Source organism: Chelonia mydas, chromosome 6 (genome assembly GCF_015237465.2).
Source record: "Chelonia mydas isolate rCheMyd1 chromosome 6, rCheMyd1.pri.v2, whole genome shotgun sequence".
Taxonomy (NCBI): Eukaryota; Metazoa; Chordata; order Testudines; family Cheloniidae; genus Chelonia; species Chelonia mydas.
In genome coordinates this window covers 12,845,683-12,864,475 of record NC_051246.2, presented here as the reverse complement: position 1 = coordinate 12,864,475, position 18,793 = coordinate 12,845,683, and the positions used below count along the sequence as shown (strand labels likewise).

At 43.5% G+C, this 18,793-nt stretch overlaps 1 protein-coding gene across 1 annotated transcript in view; it reads left to right on the top strand.

Moving 5' to 3' along the window:
* Positions 1 to 18,793, top strand: part of LOC119566370 — a 220,309-nt gene that overhangs the window by 716 nt on the left and 200,800 nt on the right. Inside the window, exons 2-3 of the mRNA XM_043549441.1 lie at positions 1,351 to 1,544; positions 15,212 to 15,334. Of these exons, the coding sequence (XP_043405376.1) occupies positions 15,240 to 15,334 (95 nt within the window). The 5' untranslated portion in view covers positions 1,351 to 1,544; positions 15,212 to 15,239. The remainder of the gene's footprint in view (positions 1 to 1,350; positions 1,545 to 15,211; positions 15,335 to 18,793) is intronic.

Below are 18,793 nucleotides of genomic sequence, written 5' to 3'. Positions count from 1 at the left end.
AGTAAAAGCAGCCCTGTGTTGTGGTGGGGGAGGGAGGGAGGAGAATGGGACATTCCAAAGTGGCAGTTACGGCAGTTGGACCTGGGCTTGGGACATAAATACAGCCCTGTATGCGGAGGGGGCATGTCATGGAAATGGCTCCCATATGAAGTAGACTTGCACATTCTTGGCTAATAAACTTTTGTGTCCACGGTCTGTGCCTGAAAACCTACTTTCACACCCCTGAAATGCTCCTCTTATGAAGGCACATCAAGACCCGATGGCTGAAAGCTGAAGAAAGACAAATTGAATTAGGAAATAAGGACAAATTTTCCACCATGAGGGTGATTTACTAGTGGGAGAAACTCGCAAGGGAAGTGGTAGATTCTCCAGCTCCTGATGTCTTCAAATTCCGTCTGGACACCTTTCTGGAAGATGGTTTAGCCAAACACAAGTTATTGGGCTCCATACAGGAGTAATTCATAGAAATTTCATGGCCTGTGTTACGGAGGTGATATAGATGGTTGGCTGGTTCCTTCTGGTCTTAATAGCTATGCATCTCTGAAGCCCTTTTCCAACCCATCTGCACATGCACCTTTATTAACGTTCCCCCTCCATGTGGATGTTTGGTGCAGTAGTTAGCTGTATCAGGACTAAAGACCATGAAAACATTTTATGGAGAGGCAGACTCAGCGCTAAATTATATAGGAATTCTCTGCAGTAATTCATAAAGAAAATTCCCTTGTGTACAAAAGGGGGTCTTATAATTCAAACGCATAGGAATGAGTAAATATAGGTGTCACCAGTGATCGGCTCTAACAACGAAAGTAAGAATTGCTTAATTAATTAAAATATTTTTATTGTAATAACTAGCAACTTTTTTGTTTATTTTGCAATTTCAGAATCAAAGTGAACAAGTGCAACATATATCAATTGAGTAAATGTCATCTCACTAATGGTGAACCATGCATCTTATTCATTACAGTGGAGGTTAAGTCCAACCATAGAAAAATTCTAAAATGTGACCTTCAGCTGTTTCCATCAGAGATTTCTGTGCATGGTACAAGTTGAAGGAAAACAAAATGCATCTGGAATGTTATATTAAAATAATGAACTGTGTTCAAATAAGTTCACTGACTATTCATATAAAGGCACTCACCACAGATAAACATTTCATCTGCCCTTTCTTTAGTTCTTTTCCATATAACTTGAAAATGACACTATTTAAAATAATGTTTCAAATATTGATTGGGACATCAATGTTATTTGCATCAACATTAGTGTCTTTTTAAAGCAAAGGTGCTGTCATTAAAGGTACTAAGTTATTAGGATGATATACAACACTGGAAATCATTGTGTATGTTTCCTCAGACTTGATCGAACTGAGAGCTGGTGTGTCTGTGATGGCATTTTGGAATTAAAAAAGGAAGGGAAGTGGAAATATTCAAGCATGGATGAAGAGTTCTCCAAGTCTCTTGAAAAGTAAAATATACCAAGCTGTTTATTGCTGCTATACAACTCTCATGGCAACACTGAAGACAAGGTCAACTAATTGTAACCTATAGGTAGGTCTGGCAGAATTCACTTTTTAAAAATAATTTCAACAGATATCAATGTTTATTTTAAGCATTTTAAAAATATTTTTTATTGATTTGAATTTTCTTAGTTGCGGGAAATTATGGGAAAGGGGGAGGTTAGACAATTACTTAATGATAATAGACATAGAGATTCAAAAAGTTAAAGCTTTTACAGCCATTCATACATAAATTGTCAACATCACATGTCAAAATCTACAAAGTAAACATCCTTAAGTCAACAAATTATGCCCGTTTTTTTACTGTTCATTTGCAAGTCCTTTGGAACATCTTAATTCAAAAATAAATCACTGGATTTTGACTATAATAAGTTCTCAACCTGCAATTTTCTTACTTTGCCTATCTGTAAATTTGATCATAATCCATTTAGCACACAGATTTTCAAACTCTGGCATGCCCCACAGCAAGCGCCTCAGGGAGTCATGGCAGCCTGGCTTCACAGGCTGGGGCCAGTTCCAGAGGTGTTGCTGGCCGGCGCCAAGTTTCGTTGTGGGAGAGGCAAGAGTGCATCGGGGCGCAGCTCAGAACTGTGCTACCCACCCTGCCTGGGGAGCACCTGGTCATACAGAGGCGGCCCGGTTCGGGGCACAGGGCAGGGAGGACTGCCAGGCAGCCAGCCAGTGCCTCAGCTCCCACAGTACGGAGAGCCAGGGGCCCAAGAGGGCTGGGTGGCTCCCACCGGCTTCTAATCAGTCATGCTAAATTGAAGGCAGAAATCTGGGCAGGGGGCATGTGACCCCACATGTCCCTCCTATACTGCCCCATTTTTTTGCCCCCACAACTTTGCGCCTGGGGCAACTGCCCTGCTTGCCCGATCCTGGTTACAGTCCTCTATAAAATCCCCCAAACCAGAACCTTTTGTACATAAAACCTTTTGTACATGAGTATCAGGCCATGAAGCAGAATGACAGGACCCAGACAGAACTTCCCCCATGTCCTGCCACTACCTGTCAGGGCTGAGACCGGGAATATCTCAGTGTTGTTAGTATTGGCATTCCACTTCCTCTTCTAGGGACACAGAGTCAAGTTATTGAGAGAAAAGAGCAGTTATAACAAAGCCGTCTGCTTTGATCAGTGCAGTGAGGGGCACAGAGGGGCCCTCACAGCCTTTTGGTTACTCAGAAGCAGGAATATACTTTTCGATCTTTTTGGAAATATACTTTGCATTTGGGAGAAATTGGGTAAAGAAGGAAAACTAGAGGAAATAAAAAAATATACTGTGTCCGTGGGGTCTGGGGTGAGTGGGAGACAGCAAGTGAACAGCCTGGGAGAAACCAGGGCCTCGTACACAGCAGCCCAGATTCCAGTCATCTCCTCTCTCCCAGTCCCAACCTGTAACACCCACAACGGGATATTTAGGTGGCTTGTTGGTTAATGCTCCTATCCCCAGGGCTACACAAATCACCTTACCAAACTTAGCACCTGAATTTCTGTCTGGTCAATGAGCAGGTGGGAGCATTTCAGGGCAGGTGCAGGGTCCCCCTCCTATGTACAGGCTTTGGGGAGAAGGGTGAAGGGAGAGTTGGCAGAAGTTTCCCCACATCAGACATGAGGGTCAGGTCTCTCTCTCCCCTGTGGGTTCTTTCATGTCTGGTAAGAGCTGATGAGTGAATAAAATGCTTCCAGAACTCAGTGCAGGGACAGAGTTTCTCTCCTGAGTGGATTCTCTGCGGCGTGATAAGGCCTGATAATTGGGTTAATCTTTTCCCGCATTCAGCACAGCAGTGAGGTTTCTCCCCAGTGTGATTTCTTTGGTGGACGGTGAGATGTTGTACACACCTGAAACTTTTCCCACACTCAGTGCAATGATGGGGCTTCACCCTCTCCTCTAAGTGAATGTGCTGATGTCTAGCAAGATTTGATGGCCAATTTAATCCTTTCCTGCAGTCAGCACAGCCATAGAGTTTCTCTCCCAAGTGCTTGCTCTGGTGTCTAGTGAGATTTGATGGATAATAGAATATTTTCCTGCATTCAGCACAGGAACGGGCTCTCTCCTTTCTGTGCGTCCCCCCATGTGCACTGAGCAATTGCTATCCTCTGGAGCTTGCCCCACCCTCTACATTTATCCTGTTTCCCTATCCTGGGAACCCTCCTCTTGTGGTTTTTCAGGTCTCTCTGCCCCTCAAATCCTTCGCTGCGTAGACAGCAGGTGTATGGTCTCTTTTTGCCCACAGCTGTCCCCTGTGTAGGGAGCTTTGGATGTGCTCTGGATTCCCTCTCCTGTCTCTTTGGGGTCGGTAGCTCAATCCCATCCAGTTTCTCCCTCTGCTTTTGTGGTCTGTGCTGCCTCTTGTGAGATTTTCCCTACTCAGATCTCTGGGAAACACTCTCAAGGCCTGGGCAGCTCCAGGCTTCCCGGCCCTTCTCAGGCGGCGGCTCCTCAGCTCTGCTCAGGGTCCTGGCACTTGCTGGGTGGGGAAGAGAATCCAGTTATTAGTTTTGGTGCTGCTTGCAAAGGGAAACCACTGATATTCCCAGCAGTGGAATGAGCATGAGGAAACCCCACAATCCTCACCTCAAAGCAGAGCTGGGCCCCATCACTTGAGAGCAAAATCCCCAATTCCAAGAGGCCCCAGTGCTGGGGGAAGAGCAGAAGGCCAGTGCCCCATGGATAAGGCTACTTTTTAGTCATAGGTATTTTTAGTAAAAGTCATGGACAGGTCACGGGCAGTAAACAAAAATTCATGGCCTGTGACCTGTCCATGACTTGTACTATATACCCCTGACTAAATCTTGGGGGTGGGACCCCACAGGCCTGGGGGGGGGGGCGGCCTGGGGGTGCTGTGGGTGTCAGGGGGTGGCCCAGGACCCCCGCTGGTGTTAGGGGAGGGGTTGGTGGGGCACGCAGGCTCCCTATCTGGCTCCTCGCGGCTCCCTGGAAGCGGCAACATGTCCCTCCCTCAGCTCCTAGCTCCAGTCCGTGCGCTGCCCCCACCCCAAGTGCCGGCTTCACAGCTCTCATTGGCAGGTAACCGCAGCCAATGGGGGTTGTGGGGGCAGCGTTTGTGCCTGCGGGCAGAGGCAGCATGTAGACTGGAGCTAGGAGCTGAGGGAGGGTCTGCTGCTGACAGACAATGCATAAAATGAGCTCTCTGGCATCCCCTGCTCCAGAGAGCAAAGCAGCACCTATTGTCTGTTCCCGGCAGGGGTGAAAGTAAGTTAGAGGACTTACCGGTATGTCGGAGTCCTGAGCAGGGGGCGTGGCCTCAACCGGAAGAGGCGTGGCCTTAACAGGAAGAGGCAGAGCCTTAAATCCCCGGGCCCTTTAATTCTTGATTTACAGGGCATGGGCTCCAGCTGCGGTAGTGGCGGCTGGGAACCCGGAGCCCTTTAAATCACCCCTGAGCTACCAGCTGCAGAGGCAGCTGGGAACCCTGGGGCTCGGGGGTGATTTAAAGGGCCCAGGGCTCCGGCTGCTGCTACCGCAGCGGAGCCCCGGGCCCTTTAAATCACTGAGGAGCCCTGGGGGCTCCCGGCTGCCACCTCTACCCCGGGGCTCTGGCTCTGGCAGAGGTTTAAAGGGCCTGGGGCTCCGCTGTAGTAGCGGCTGCCAGAGCCCCGAGCCCTTTAAATCCCCACCTGAGCCCTGCTGCCCGAGCCCTGGGGAGCAGCGGCTGGGCTCCGTCGCGGATTTAAAGGGCCCCGGGGCTCCAGCCGCTGTTACCGCCCCAGCCCTTTAAATCCCCGCCAGAGCCTCCCCACCCCTACTCCAGGGCTCGGGCAGCAGGGCTCAGGTGGGGAGTTAAAGGGCCACGGGGCTGTAGTGGCGGCTGGAGCTACGGGGTCCTTTAAATCCCCGCCAGAGCCCCACTGCCGCTACCCTAGGGCTTCAACAGCAGGGCTAAGGCAGGGATTTAAAGGTCTGGGGCGGTAGCAGCGGCTGGAGCTCCGGGGCACTTTAAATCTCCGCCACAGTCCCGCCGTCACTACCCCAGGGCTTTAAATTGCTGTCTGGGAAAGCCGGTCCTGGGGCGTACCGGCTTACTTTCACCTCTGGTTCCCGGGGATGGGTCTCGGCTGAGGAACCAGCTGGAAAACCCTTTATCAGCCTCCAAGAACCATGTCTCCTCCATGTTGGGGAAATCTGCATTGAAGAGAAGGTCTCAGCCTTGTGCCAGATCAGAAGTCTGCCCAGAAACTGTCCACTGAGCCCTGCCATGGGGCAGGATCTGAAGGGGTCTGGGATGGGGTTGGGGGGCTACTGAGGGGAATAGGTTTCATTAGTAATTGCTGGGTGTTGGAGTTATTAATAATATTTGAAATTATTAATATTAATATGGGAAGTCACCATACACTAATTTAACCATTAATTCCTTTATTAAATCCGAAGGCCAAATGATACTTATACAATTGTTCTAAACATGCCTAAAAAGCCTAAATAATAAGCAATTTAGTACATCCAAACAGTAACAAAACATTTGTAAGCATTTGATCAAAATACTTACAAATGGGCTAAACCCAGTGGTGCTTAGACCCATATTGTCTGGGTCCAGTGTGTTCAGGCAGTTTACTTTTTATGCACACTAAGAGTTTACTTTTTTACCTTTTAACAAACAAGTGATGTCATTGCCAATTACTGTACTGACTTCAGCTAAAAATCAATTTGAGACAGTTCATCCTCATTTCCAGTCTTAATCCAGATAAGATTTGCAACTGCCTTCCTTTCCGAGGCCTGTCCTCCCCTCCTTCTTGCTGTCCAACAGTTTTCCCTTTGCACTTGGGTTCACATAGGCTTTAGCTCTGGTATGTGGGGTGGAAAGTGCTCTGTTGGCTCATTTTACAACAGATTCTTTGTTTAGAAACCATCTGCAGTCATCCCTAGCGGTCAGAGGCCTTCTTTTTAGAAACTTTCCCTTATCTCATTAATTATTCTTTGAACCAGACATCCTCCCTACTTTATTCCTTCTGGCCTTATCACTTATTATGTTCAAGGTCTTCCTTCTACTTGCTAGTCAGGGCCTTTCTTTACGACACATACATATTTCCTTAACCAAACTCAAGCTAACTCTAATTATTTAATTTTATACTTGTCCTACACTAAGCCCCCTCACACCCTGAGCAATGTCACACTGTGGTTGTGGTCAGCTGGTGGATCCCTCACATACAGAGTGTACGGAGCTTCCTGCTGCTCAGGGCTCCCAGACTGGTGCTGAGGCCATATAGGCAACAGTCTCCCAGGAGGTTCTCAGATAGAAACCAGAGCGAGGGAAGAGAAGAGCCCCCTGCCCACCTATCCCAAGAACTGCGGCTGCAAGTCCTAAAACCAGGGACAGCAGGATGGGCTTCTGACCTAGCACTATGTTCCTTCCCTGAGGAATCGCTGTTCTCCCTTTCCCTCCCCCTTAATAGACTCATAGAACTGGAACGGATCTCAAGAGGTCATCTAGCCAGTCCCTTGTGTTATGCTTATAAGAAGCACACGGGATCTTTTTCAGGGGAAAAGGCAATACGCTGCGTTTATTGAAGATACAACAATTGGCATATGCATTCAGTCACACACACACACACTCACTCAATCACTCTCACTCTCTCTGTCCCGCCAGTCAATTTTATAGTTACCAGTCCAGCGTCCAGATCAATCTAGTGGCCAGCTAGGTCGATCACAAGTAGAGAGGAGCCGGGTTCCGGCCGTCGCAACACGATGCTCCGGGAAAGCCTTGGAAGGACAAACCCAAAGTTTCATGGCAAGGCACCCTGTTTATATAGTGATTTTTTTTTATTGGGACCAATGAGTTTTGCACTGTTATGTTGTAATTAATTGTTGTTTGACGAGTGCTTGTTTTTTTAATTTTTTAATTTTATTTTTTATTTTGTTTTTTTATCAAGTTTCTCAGGGAGTTATTCCATGCTGGTTTTAATCACAACTATCTTGTCCCCATTGATAGGTGCCTGTCTCATCTTTAGAGTCGTCAAACTGCCCTCCTCTGACATTTCAGTAGGGGCGTGTTGCAGCCTCCTGGTGCCCTTGCGTCTGTCTCCGGTTAAGCAGCCCTTTGTGCTCAGGTTCCAGGATGTCCTTTTCTGCAAAGAATTCAAACATCATTATTTATGTAAACAGTTTAATTTGTGAAACATGTACCCACTTCAGTTTTACATCTTTTTCAATATGGTATACCATAATGGGCTAAGGCATTCCATTATGGAGTAAGGGCCTATCCATTTTGATTCCAGTGTGTGCCCCTTTTCTGCATTTTAAGGTACATGACTTGGTCTCCTGTTTCCCACAGGGCTGCCTTTGTGGGCCTTTGTTTCTGAATTTTGTTGTTCATGTGTTCAATGGTCTGATTAACCCTATACTGGAGGGTGGTTTTATCTTCTTGTAACTGTTTGAGCCATTGAAAATAATCATGCTGGATTATATTAGAGCTCTCTTCTTGACCCTGTACCAGCTAACTAGGATCAATCATTAGGCACATTGGATGTCCAAACAAAATTTGGAAGGGTTGAATTTTTGTTCTTAGGGTATTACTGCTGTGGATGGCAGCCAAAATCAGAAGCAATTTATCCAGCCAGTCTTTTCTTGTGTGATTTACTACCTTCTGGGGCACTTCCTTAATAGTGCGGTTTATGCGCTCTGCTTAGCCTGAGGACTGAGGCCAGTATGGTATACAGAGCTTTTGTTTAATTCCCAAGACTTGTATCATTGTGGTAAAGATTTCTCCTACAAAGGCTCCCCCATTGTCAGAATCTGTTATTTCGGGGGTGCCATATCTACATACTACCTCATTAAAAAACTTTTTAGCCATTACCCTGGTGCTATTATCTTTAGTAGGAAATGCCTCCACCCATCCTGAAAAGGAATCAATTATCAGCAATAAATACTGGAATCCTTCCTTACTCCTTAGCAATTTATCAGTAAAATCAATTTGAACCCAAACCTTCGTTGGTGCATCCTGGGTTGCCAGTGCACAGGACGAGCCTTGTCCTGAGCGCACCACACCCAATTTCGCACCCAAGTTTTAACATCATCTTCCATACACTCCCAATCTGCTACTTGCTTTAGCCTTCTTGAAGTCCCTTCCACTCCTTCATGCATAAACTGATGGGCTACATTAAGTAACTCCTGTCTTTCTATTTTTCCTGGAACTCGGTCAGGGAGGTCTGTAGTGCCATCTGTTGGCTCATATGTGTCAGCACAGACATTTTTTTCTGACTTCTGGTTACAACTGCTATGTCATGGTGTTGGGCTATTGTATCTACCTGATTATTCCAGGTGGCCTCCGTACCCATTCCTTTACTGTGTGCCCTTAAAAAAGGAGTACTTGTGGCACCTTAGAGACTAACAAATTTATTTGAGCATCCGATGAAGTGAGCTGTAGCTCACGAAAGCTTACGCTCAAATAAATTGGTTAGTCTCTCAGGTGCCACAAGTCCTCCGTTTCTTTTCGTGGATACAGACTAACACGGCTGCTACTCTGAAACCTGTGTGCCCTTACATGTAGCACCTTTAACTGTTTAGGGTTCTTTGTTACCCACTGGTAAATCCATTTCCATTCCTCTGACTAGGCAATATCCTTTCCATCTGCTGCTTTCCACCCATTCCTATACCAATCGTGTATCCAAAACTGTATCCCCTTCACACAAAAATCACTGTCAGCATAAATATACACGGGCCTGGGGGGAATTTTCATATTGCCTTAATAAATAATTGCCTGGTAAATTGCGTGGAGTTCGGCATGCTGAGCCGATCCATGGTCTAAATGTCCCTGAATGACTTCCTCTTCTAAGTTAATGGCAGCATATTTTACACATCTTTTCCCTTTTACTACCATTGCACTCCCATCAGTAAACCAGATGTGCTTTTCTTGGCCCACAGTATCTAATTCTTCCAGTGGGGGTGCCTCTGCCAAGGCAATTCTTTGCTCCAGAGTGGCCTCTGGACATTCATGTCTGTTCCCTTTATCAATTAGGGCATGTGTTAGCATGTCCGGCTTGGACACTGTTTCTGTGGTTACCTCTCTGTTAATTAAAGTAAGCATCCATTGAGCCATTTGGGTGTTTGAGACTTTACCTCCCATCAATCTCCCTGATAATATGTGGGAGGAGTGGAGAGGAGTGTGGGTGCTTTGGATAGTAATAGGGGCCGTTCTTGTAAGAGATTCTACTGCCCAGACGGCTGGTAGACACTAACGTACACAATTTATTTCTGCTCCTTGTAATTTCCTGGATTCATCTGCTGCTGGCCCTAGCTTTCCCTCTTCGTTGTTCGGTAACAGTGTGGCAGCCAAGGCCATGTTATTAGCCGCCAAACAAATAACAAAAGGCTGTGATTCATCAGGGAAACCCAGGGCTGTGACTGTGAGAGCCTTCTGCTTTAGCAGGGTTAGAGCGGAGTTCTGCTCTTTTCCCCGTTCCCATTTTGTCTTTTTCTTTAGCAGTTTCCCCAATGGGTGAGTTATTTCGCATATTTATAAATGTGTGGTCTAAGAAAATTGAATCCTCCTAGCAGTACTCTTAAGGAGTGGGTATTGGTAGGGGCCAGCATTTCTACTAGTGCCCTTACCTTCCTCTGATCTACCTGTCTCCCTTCTTGTCCCCTTTTTCCTTTATGTCACATCCTTGGGTCTCATTTTTGGACGGGTACATATTTGGTGCTGTCAGACATTTTGAAAAAAAAAAGTTTTAAAATGTTTTTGATTTAATTTATCCTTATCGGAAGCATTAGAACTAAATGAATAAATGTAGCTTTCATGCCTTTCCCTCATTTTTTTGCAGAAATTATGCTTGTTACACTTTTTAGTGCAATTCTAAGTAAAGTCTAATAAACAGGTGAACCAATTCCTAATGACAGAAGAATAGTGTTAAAATGCATTTTAACACTAAGTGACATTTAATGCAATTAGTCCTTTCTAAATAAAGTAATTTAATAACTACAAAATCTTAATAACCATGGACAAAACTGTTAAGATATATCTAGAATTATGCATTTTTAATGGAAAATATGCTTTTTATGGAGTTAGTGCATTTCTAAATAGTCATTAAATAATTATACAAAGTTTAATGACAGAAGAATTCAGGAAAAATATGAATAACTGTAGATAAGCAGGAATTTTTAGAAAAAAATAACTTTATGCAGTTGCTACAAGTCTAAAAGTGTATTAGACTATTGCACACAGGTCACAAAGTATTAGAGTGTGAGAGAGAAACTAGGGCCTGGTCTACACTGGGGGGGGAGGATCGATCTAAGATACGCAACTTCAGCTACGAGAATACTGTAGCTGAAGTCGACGTATCTTAGATCGACTTAGAATCACTTAGGCCAAGTCTACACTGCCCGCTGGATCGGTGGGTAATGATCAATCTATTGGGGATCGATCTGTCGGGGATCGATTTATCTCGTCTAGTGTAGACGCGATAAATTGATCCCCGATTGCTCTGCCGTCGACTCCGGAACTCCACCACTGCAAGAGGCTGAAGCGGAGTCGATGGGGGAGCAGTGGCCGTCGATCCCGCGCCGCGAGGACGCGAAGTAAGCGATTCTAAGTTGACCTAAGATGCGAGGACGCGAAGTAAGTGATTCTAAGTTGACCTAAGATACGTCGACTTCAGCTACGCTATTCTTGTAGCTGAAGTTGCGTATCTTAGATTGATCCCCCCCTCAGTGTAGACCAGGCCTTACTTCTCATCCTTGCGGCGCGGGATCGACAGCCACTGCTCCCCCGTCGACTCCGCTTCCGCCTCTTGCAGTGGTGGAGTTCCGGAGTCGACGGCAGAGCGGTCCGGGATCGATTTATCGTGTCTACACTAGACGAGATAAATCGATCCCCGATAGATCGATCACTACCCGCCGATCCGGTGGGTAGTGTAGACATGGCCTAGAGCTATAGAGCCACTACATAGGACAGGGGTCAGAGCCACCTTTCGAAGATAACCAAGGAAGTTTTAAAACAGCAAGAAAAAAAAGGCAGAGAGAAGAGAAAAGCGTCTCACCCTGCAAGGCTATTACTGGCTAAATGGCAGAAACTCTGCCCTGGGAGCTTGCCACAAATCAGACCTCCTTGGCTAAACCAATCAGAAAGTATTTGTTAATTAAGCGGCCTCTCGGGGAATCACATTTCACAGAATATTAACATAGCATTTTCCTCAGTCACTCTAAACAGCACTTCATGGATTTATCCATTGGTATTTAATTACCCCATATTTTCCTGAGTCACACTGAACACAGCACTTTATTCACTGTGGCATATGAAAGGGTAAATTAGAGCTAAAATATCAAAATATCAACTGACTAGTATGCTCCTTTTGATTATCAGGCTTCTTACAAAACCTATGTCAATTTAGCAATTTGCCTTCTTTATTTTTAATTCTGTGCCAGGAATCAGATTTCCTCTTTCTAAACATTTTGTTAGCAAATAGCTTTAAAAATTGGTAGAGTGATGTTACACATGGCTAACCTTTATTCCAGTTTCCCTTATTCCATTGATTAAAAATAATGTAATTCATCAAAACCTTTATTCTTTATTGGCAGTTAGCACCTAATTGGCTTAAGCTGTAAGGAGGCCTCTAATAGGCTTTAAATTAACACCTGTTTGCAGGATATCATTTGTAAAGTGTGAAGATTTTGGAGGTCAAAAAATACCCCCCCTCCCATCACTTACAGAGGATTTTTACAATTAAAAAAAATTTAACGAGACAAGTTGTAGTTTTGTGGCTACAGGAAGCAGACAGATAAAGACTGTCCCCTCCGACGCTGTTAGCTTAGCAAACATGTCCCTCCACATCTCCCCCCCTCCTTTTTTGTAAAATTGCCGGGTTTTGCAGCTTCATCATCAAAAGCATTTTTTAATCATAGGATTAAAATGGGAATTGAAATAGCATTTAAAACTATACCATCCCAACCTTTTAAAGATAACGTAAGCATGTTTTTACATTGAATCTATATATTACAACCTAAACAGATGCCAAGAATGGGACATTGCTAAGTTTACTTCATTTCCATAATTAAACAATTATCATTTTCCAGCAGAACATAACAACGGTCATACTGGGTCAGACCAAACGTCCATCTAGCCCAGTATCCTGTCTTCCGACAGTGGCCAATGCCAGGTGCTTCTGAGAGAATGAACAGAACAGGTAATCATCAAGTAAACAGAGAGACAGACTTTTGTCACACTTCAAGTTTAGAAAAGTTTTACCCAAACAAATTGCATAGTGTGCCAAATCTACTGTAAAAAATAGTTTAGACAGCTCTAGTTTGTAATTCGTAAAGAAATAGGTTCCTGGGGAACAACAATATCCCCATTTGTAATTTTAAAAGACACAAGTCATTGATTTCTGGTTATCTCTGTACTTTAGACAAATACAAGGGAATGTCCATATACAAAACCCAATATCTACACATCTGTTCCATTTAAAAAAAAAAAAGTCAAGTCATGACTTTTTAAAGGTTTAAAGGACTGAGATAAAAATGAGATTTTTTGTAGGTTTATGGGATTGTGTGAGCAATTCTTCCAATATCCTTTTTCTATAGAAATTGTTTTTAACAAAGAACTAATTAAATAAAATGAGAATTACAATAAAGTTTTAAAAATTAAAGTATACCACCCCTTTTAAATAAAGAAAATGAAAAACCTATGTTAGCATGTTTTATAAGCATATTGTGTATTAGTTACTAAAGAGATGTCAGTAACAGGATAGCTTTAAATTTAAAATTTAGTTCTTATTGTGGGCCCCTTTTATTTTAAAGTTTGTTTTTAATTTAAATATATGCAAGGCTTAAAGTGTATTAAAATTGGTTGGCAGTAGTAATGCCCAGGATTTTAGTATTATATGTGTTAAAATATGAAGTTTTGTGTCACATAAAGTGACTTTGTCTTTCACTTGACCTACCAGGGTGTGTAATTAGAAATCTGTTTTCTGCAGAGATAAGAAATAGTTAGACAAGGATGCTTCTGCCCCACTGTCATTGTCCCCTGCCGCACCTCCCCCTTGGTTTTTGTTTTATTTTGTTTTTGTTTTTTTCTTCTAGTGCTAAGCAGTTTGGTTTTGTCTCTCACTCAGAATTAATTTGCAATAAATATGACCATGCATGTACAAAGTTGCAAAAAGATAATTATTCCCTCTTTTAGTGTAAAAGAATGTGGCAATATAGTATTGACAGCACTGCTATGCATTTACATATTAAAGAAACATTAGTGCTGAAATTTGCGAAGTTATATCTTTACTTGATTAGCAGACTGTAAAAGAGCCAGATTCTGGCTGTGTGAAAGAGTAGCCCAACAGTTAAGGTGCTGGGCTCAAGACCTGTTGGCCTGTATGTCAGTACAGGTCTCTGGCATTTTAATATAGTTAATAAAAACCTAGGAATTGATTGTAAACTAGTAAAATTTTTGATGGATCCTAAAAAGGTTTAGGCATGTTCTTTCACAGACTGTTTGCTAATTACATATCCCCGTCCTTCAAGTAGAAAACAAAGTTGCTTTATATGATACAAAACTTTATATTTAACACAGACAATACTAAAATATAGGTCGTTTGTTCTGGCAACCAAGACACACTCCAGCATCAAAAAAAAGATAGCTCACAGGAACCAGCTTTAAAAAGGGCAAAGAGAATTCCTGCTTTAAGAAATTCAGGAACCCCAGAAAATCACTTCAAAGCAGCCCCAGTTTTCAGGGGCAGACAGGCAGGGGGTAAGCAGCACCCACACAACAGTGAAGTCGATAATCCTGATTTTGAACAGCCTAATACTTCCAGGGCCTTCATTGGACATAAGCCTGAGGAGCCCAGTTGGAACCCCTGGCTGTGGTGTTGTAGCTGACCAGCAAAGATCTCCTGGTGATGGTTGTAAAGAGCTTGTCAGGACTTCTACATCTCTTAGGTGTGCAATAGAGAGAGAGAGAGTAAAACTCTGGATTTCTGAAGTGTTTCAAAAACTAGGTTCTCCAAGTGAGCTGGAGGCCTTAAAAGATAACAGAGACTAAGGAATTGCTTGTAAGGTTGGTTAAAGCTGTGAATAGTGAAGTGCAGCATTGACTACACATGAATCCTGCAAACATAATGTGGGAGGGGTGAGAAAAAAAGATGGGAGAGATCTGAAATACTGGGGAAGATTATCAAAGAAACTTAAAAAAACCCAAAACACTTTTAAGAAAGACTAAAATCACATTAAGACGGGTATGCTGAGAAGATTCCCCCAGACAACAAAGCAAAATCGATCCACCTAACCAGAACTTCAGGAAATAGGTGCAGATAAACCTAACCCTGAATCACAAGAAATGGTTGTTGACCCCCCTAGTCCAGATTCTGAAGGAATGGAAGTGCCATTCCTGATGAACCTGAAGAGTTTCCACAGGTGTATCTGGAACGTGTGGATAAGATACAAATGAGCATTTAAGGTTGATGGGTTGTGACCCGAGGACCTCTTAATGCCGATGGGCATTCCATGGAGCTGGAGTGTACAGCCTAGTTCACCAGAGTGTCATATGAGGTCTTGAATAAGAGCCTGTGTCACTCTGGTAATCAAAATAATTATAAAATGTATGTACAAATACCATGTAAAGAGGTATGTGTATATACTGAAAATAAGTCTGTGGGTTCTCATCACCGACAAAGGTGAAAAACAGATTTTCTGTCAGTCAAGAAATATTTATTCATCTATCGGTTCACATGTAAATTGAGCATTGTTCCATTCACAGTGGGCTTCTTATCGCCCGTTTGAAATGAATGCAAATTAAGGATTGTGTGAACTGCAGAGAGAGGATGGAACTAACAGAGAGAGAGAAAGAGAAACAGGAGGAGGAAGAACCTGATCTTCAAAGGTTTGTTTGACTGTATTTGGGGGGCAGAGAAGACACCTAGGCACCCTTCACTGAGGAAATAAAAAAACAACACTTTTGCTTCATAAAAAAGGGGTCTCAGCCAGGCTTGTCTGACAATGCTGATGAAAGTTACCTCCTGTCTAAAGAAGTTTTACCTCATCCAAAGGTAAGTTTAGTCTCTAGAAAGTGTGGTATGATTTTGTTTTTTCCGTTATTCTTTCTCACTACTGTGTGAATCTTGAATCTTTGCTAATCAACTTATTCCTGTTAATCTAAGCGCTGTGGTGAGAAGCAAGGTGCTGATCCTGCACTGAATCGTACAAGCTGGTGTGTTCTGTTCATTTGGGAACAGTGGGCCTGGTAATTCTGTGAGGGTTCAGTGGACACTCCAGGGAATGCTCTGAGGACTTGGGGTTGGTGTGGGTCTCCTGCTAACAGTACAGAGACAGTGAGGCCTGCAGAGGCCTGGAAAGCCATGCTTGTGTTGCTAGAGGCTGGTGGATTCAGGGAGATGATCCACAGCAGCCACGGCAAGGCTGCCTCATGCTAAGGGCAGGTGGTGGTGAGGTGCCTCACAACCCTGGGTACCCTCCAGGGAGAATCACAAGATTTTCATGTTGCTAATTTAGACAGTGTGATGTCTTTCACTCAGGTGATCAGAGACATTCACGATGCAATTCAAAACTTGCTGAGTTTAATACCCAAATAGGCTACAGTTAGATGCTCCAGGGTTAAACCATCCTTTCTTGTCTCAAGGGAGACTTTGGGAAGAATTAAACTCTGCAGATTTCTTAAATAACATCAACATTTTGCAAAGTAATGCAGAGGTCATGGGGATCGGTACTCAAAGGCCGGTTGTGACAATCATTAGAAATGGGGAAGGGGGCGTTGCTATGCCCTTAAAGACTATTTTGCATGGTAAAATTACTGGAGGGGAAAGGAAAGATTTAAATGATTTAAACAACCAGGATAATAACCTGTGTTTTGCTGGTAATGTCCTGGCCCTCTTATCAAATGAAAGCCTCAGAGACACCCAATTATTAGAGGGGGCCAGCATCTCTACAAAGAGCTGGGGGTTTCAGATCCAAATTGGTCAGTTTCATTTGTGTAAACTCTTTCCAAGAACATTTAGGTGTGGCTGTTAAAAAAAAAACTATCATGAAAGAGGGGATTGGTGCATTTTTCTAACAGGTGGGGAATGGCACCCCAAAATCATGTTTATTCTGTTACACGACAACCGTTATTAGATAAATTTGATGTATTAAAGCAGGGTGTGATGAAATCCATCGTAGGGTACCTAAGGAATGAGCTGAAGGAATCTTGGACCCTTCACAATTATCTCTGAGAACTCCTGGAGGACAAGTGAAGTCTCAGAAGACAGGAGAAGAGCAAACACAGAACCTATCTTTAAAAAGGGGAACAAAGAGGACCCAGGGGATTATAGACCAGTTTGTCTAAATTTGATACCTGTTAAGATAGTGGAACAAATTAGTAATCAGTTTGTAAGTACCTGGAGGATAATAGGATTATAAGAAATAGTATGGATTTGTCAGGAACAAATCATGCCATGCCTACCCAAATCCCTTCTTTGTTATTTACCTAGTGGATGAGGAGAAGCAGTTTATGTGCTATCTTGATTTTAGTAAGGCTGTTGACAGAGTCCCACAAGACATTCTCATAAGCAAACTAGAGAAATGTGGTTTAGGTGATATTACTACAAAGGGCTCACAACTGGGTGACAAACCTTACTCAAAGAGTTCATATCAATGGTTCAGTGTCAAGCTGGGAGAGCCTGTGTCATGGTGTCCCACAGATGTCCATCCTGGGACCAGTATTATTCAATATTTTTCATGAATGACTTGGATAATGGAGTGGAGAGTATGCTCATAAAATTTGCAGATGACACCAAGCTGGTAGGACTTGCAAGCACTTTGGAAGACAGGATTAGACTTCAGAATGACTTTGACAACTTGGAGAATTGAGCTGAATTCAATAAGATGAAATTCAATAAAGAGAAGTTCAGTGTCCGTCATTTAGGAAGGAAAAATCAAATGCACAACTAGAAAATGGGGAATAACTGGCTAGGTGGTGGTAATGCTGAAATGGATCTGGGAGTGATAGTGGATCACACATTGAATAGCTTCCATATGAGGAGAGGTTAATAAGACTGGGACATTTCAGCTTGGAAAAGAGACGACTAAGGGGGGGGATATGATTGAGGTCTATACAATCATGACTGGTGTGGGGAAAATAAATCATCAAGTGTTATTTACTCCTCATAACACAAGAACCATGGGGCACCAAATGAAATGAATAGGCAGCAGCTTTAAAACAAACAAAAGGAAGTATTTCTTGACACAACACACAGTCAAACTGCCTGTTCCTAGAGAAGGGCAGCAAAGGTGTGACAAGATTATGACTATCAACAGATGGCTCAGGCAGTGGTGCTATAAGGAGGGCTTTGGGATGTATGGCCACTGGGAGGCATTCATGGACAGAGGACAGTTTTCTCGGGATGGACTTCATCTGAGTAGGGAAGGAAATAGACTTCTAGGATGGAGGCTGGCACAACTGATTAAGAGAGCTTTAAACTAGGAATTTGGGGGAGATGGTTGGGAGATGTCCAGGTAATCTCCACTCCGGATTTTAGCATTGAGAGGGAAGAAAACGAAGTAAGAAAGGATTCAGCCATGGGTAGGAGAATGGCTATAAGGAGGAAGGGCAGTGTGGATACCAGTCTAATAGGTTATACTGGCTGTAGAATGACCGTGCCTAATAGGGTACAGAATGTGAGCGAGGCCAAAGAGCAAAAATTAAGATGTTTATACACCAATGCGAGGAGCCTAGGTAACAAAATGGAGGAACTAGAGCTACTGGTGCAGGAAGTGAAAACAGATATTATAGGGATAACAGAAACATGGTGGAATAGTAGTCATGACTGGACTACAGGTATTGAAGGGTATGTGCTGTTTAGGAAAGACCGAAATAAAGGTAAAGGTGGTGGAGTAGCATTGTATATCAATGATGAGGTAGAATGTAAAGAAATAAGAAGCGATGGAATGGATAAGACAGAGTCTGTCTGGGCAAAAATTACGTTGGGGAAGAAAACTATTAGAGCCTCCCCTGGGATAGTGCTTGGGGTGTGCTATAGACCGCCGGGATCTAATTTGGATATGGATAGAGCCCTTTTTAATGTTTTTAATAAAGTAAATACTAATGGAAACTGCGTGATCATGGGCGACTTTAACTTCCCAGATATAGACTGGAGGACGAGTGCTAGTAATAATAATAGGGCTCAGATTTTCCTAGATGCGATAGCTGATGGATTCCTTCATCAAGTAGTTGATGAACCGACTAGAGGGGATGCCATTTTAGATTTGGTTTTGGTGAGTAGTGAGGACCTCATAGAAGAAATGGTTGTAGGGGATAATCTTGGTTCAAGTGATCATGAGCTAATTC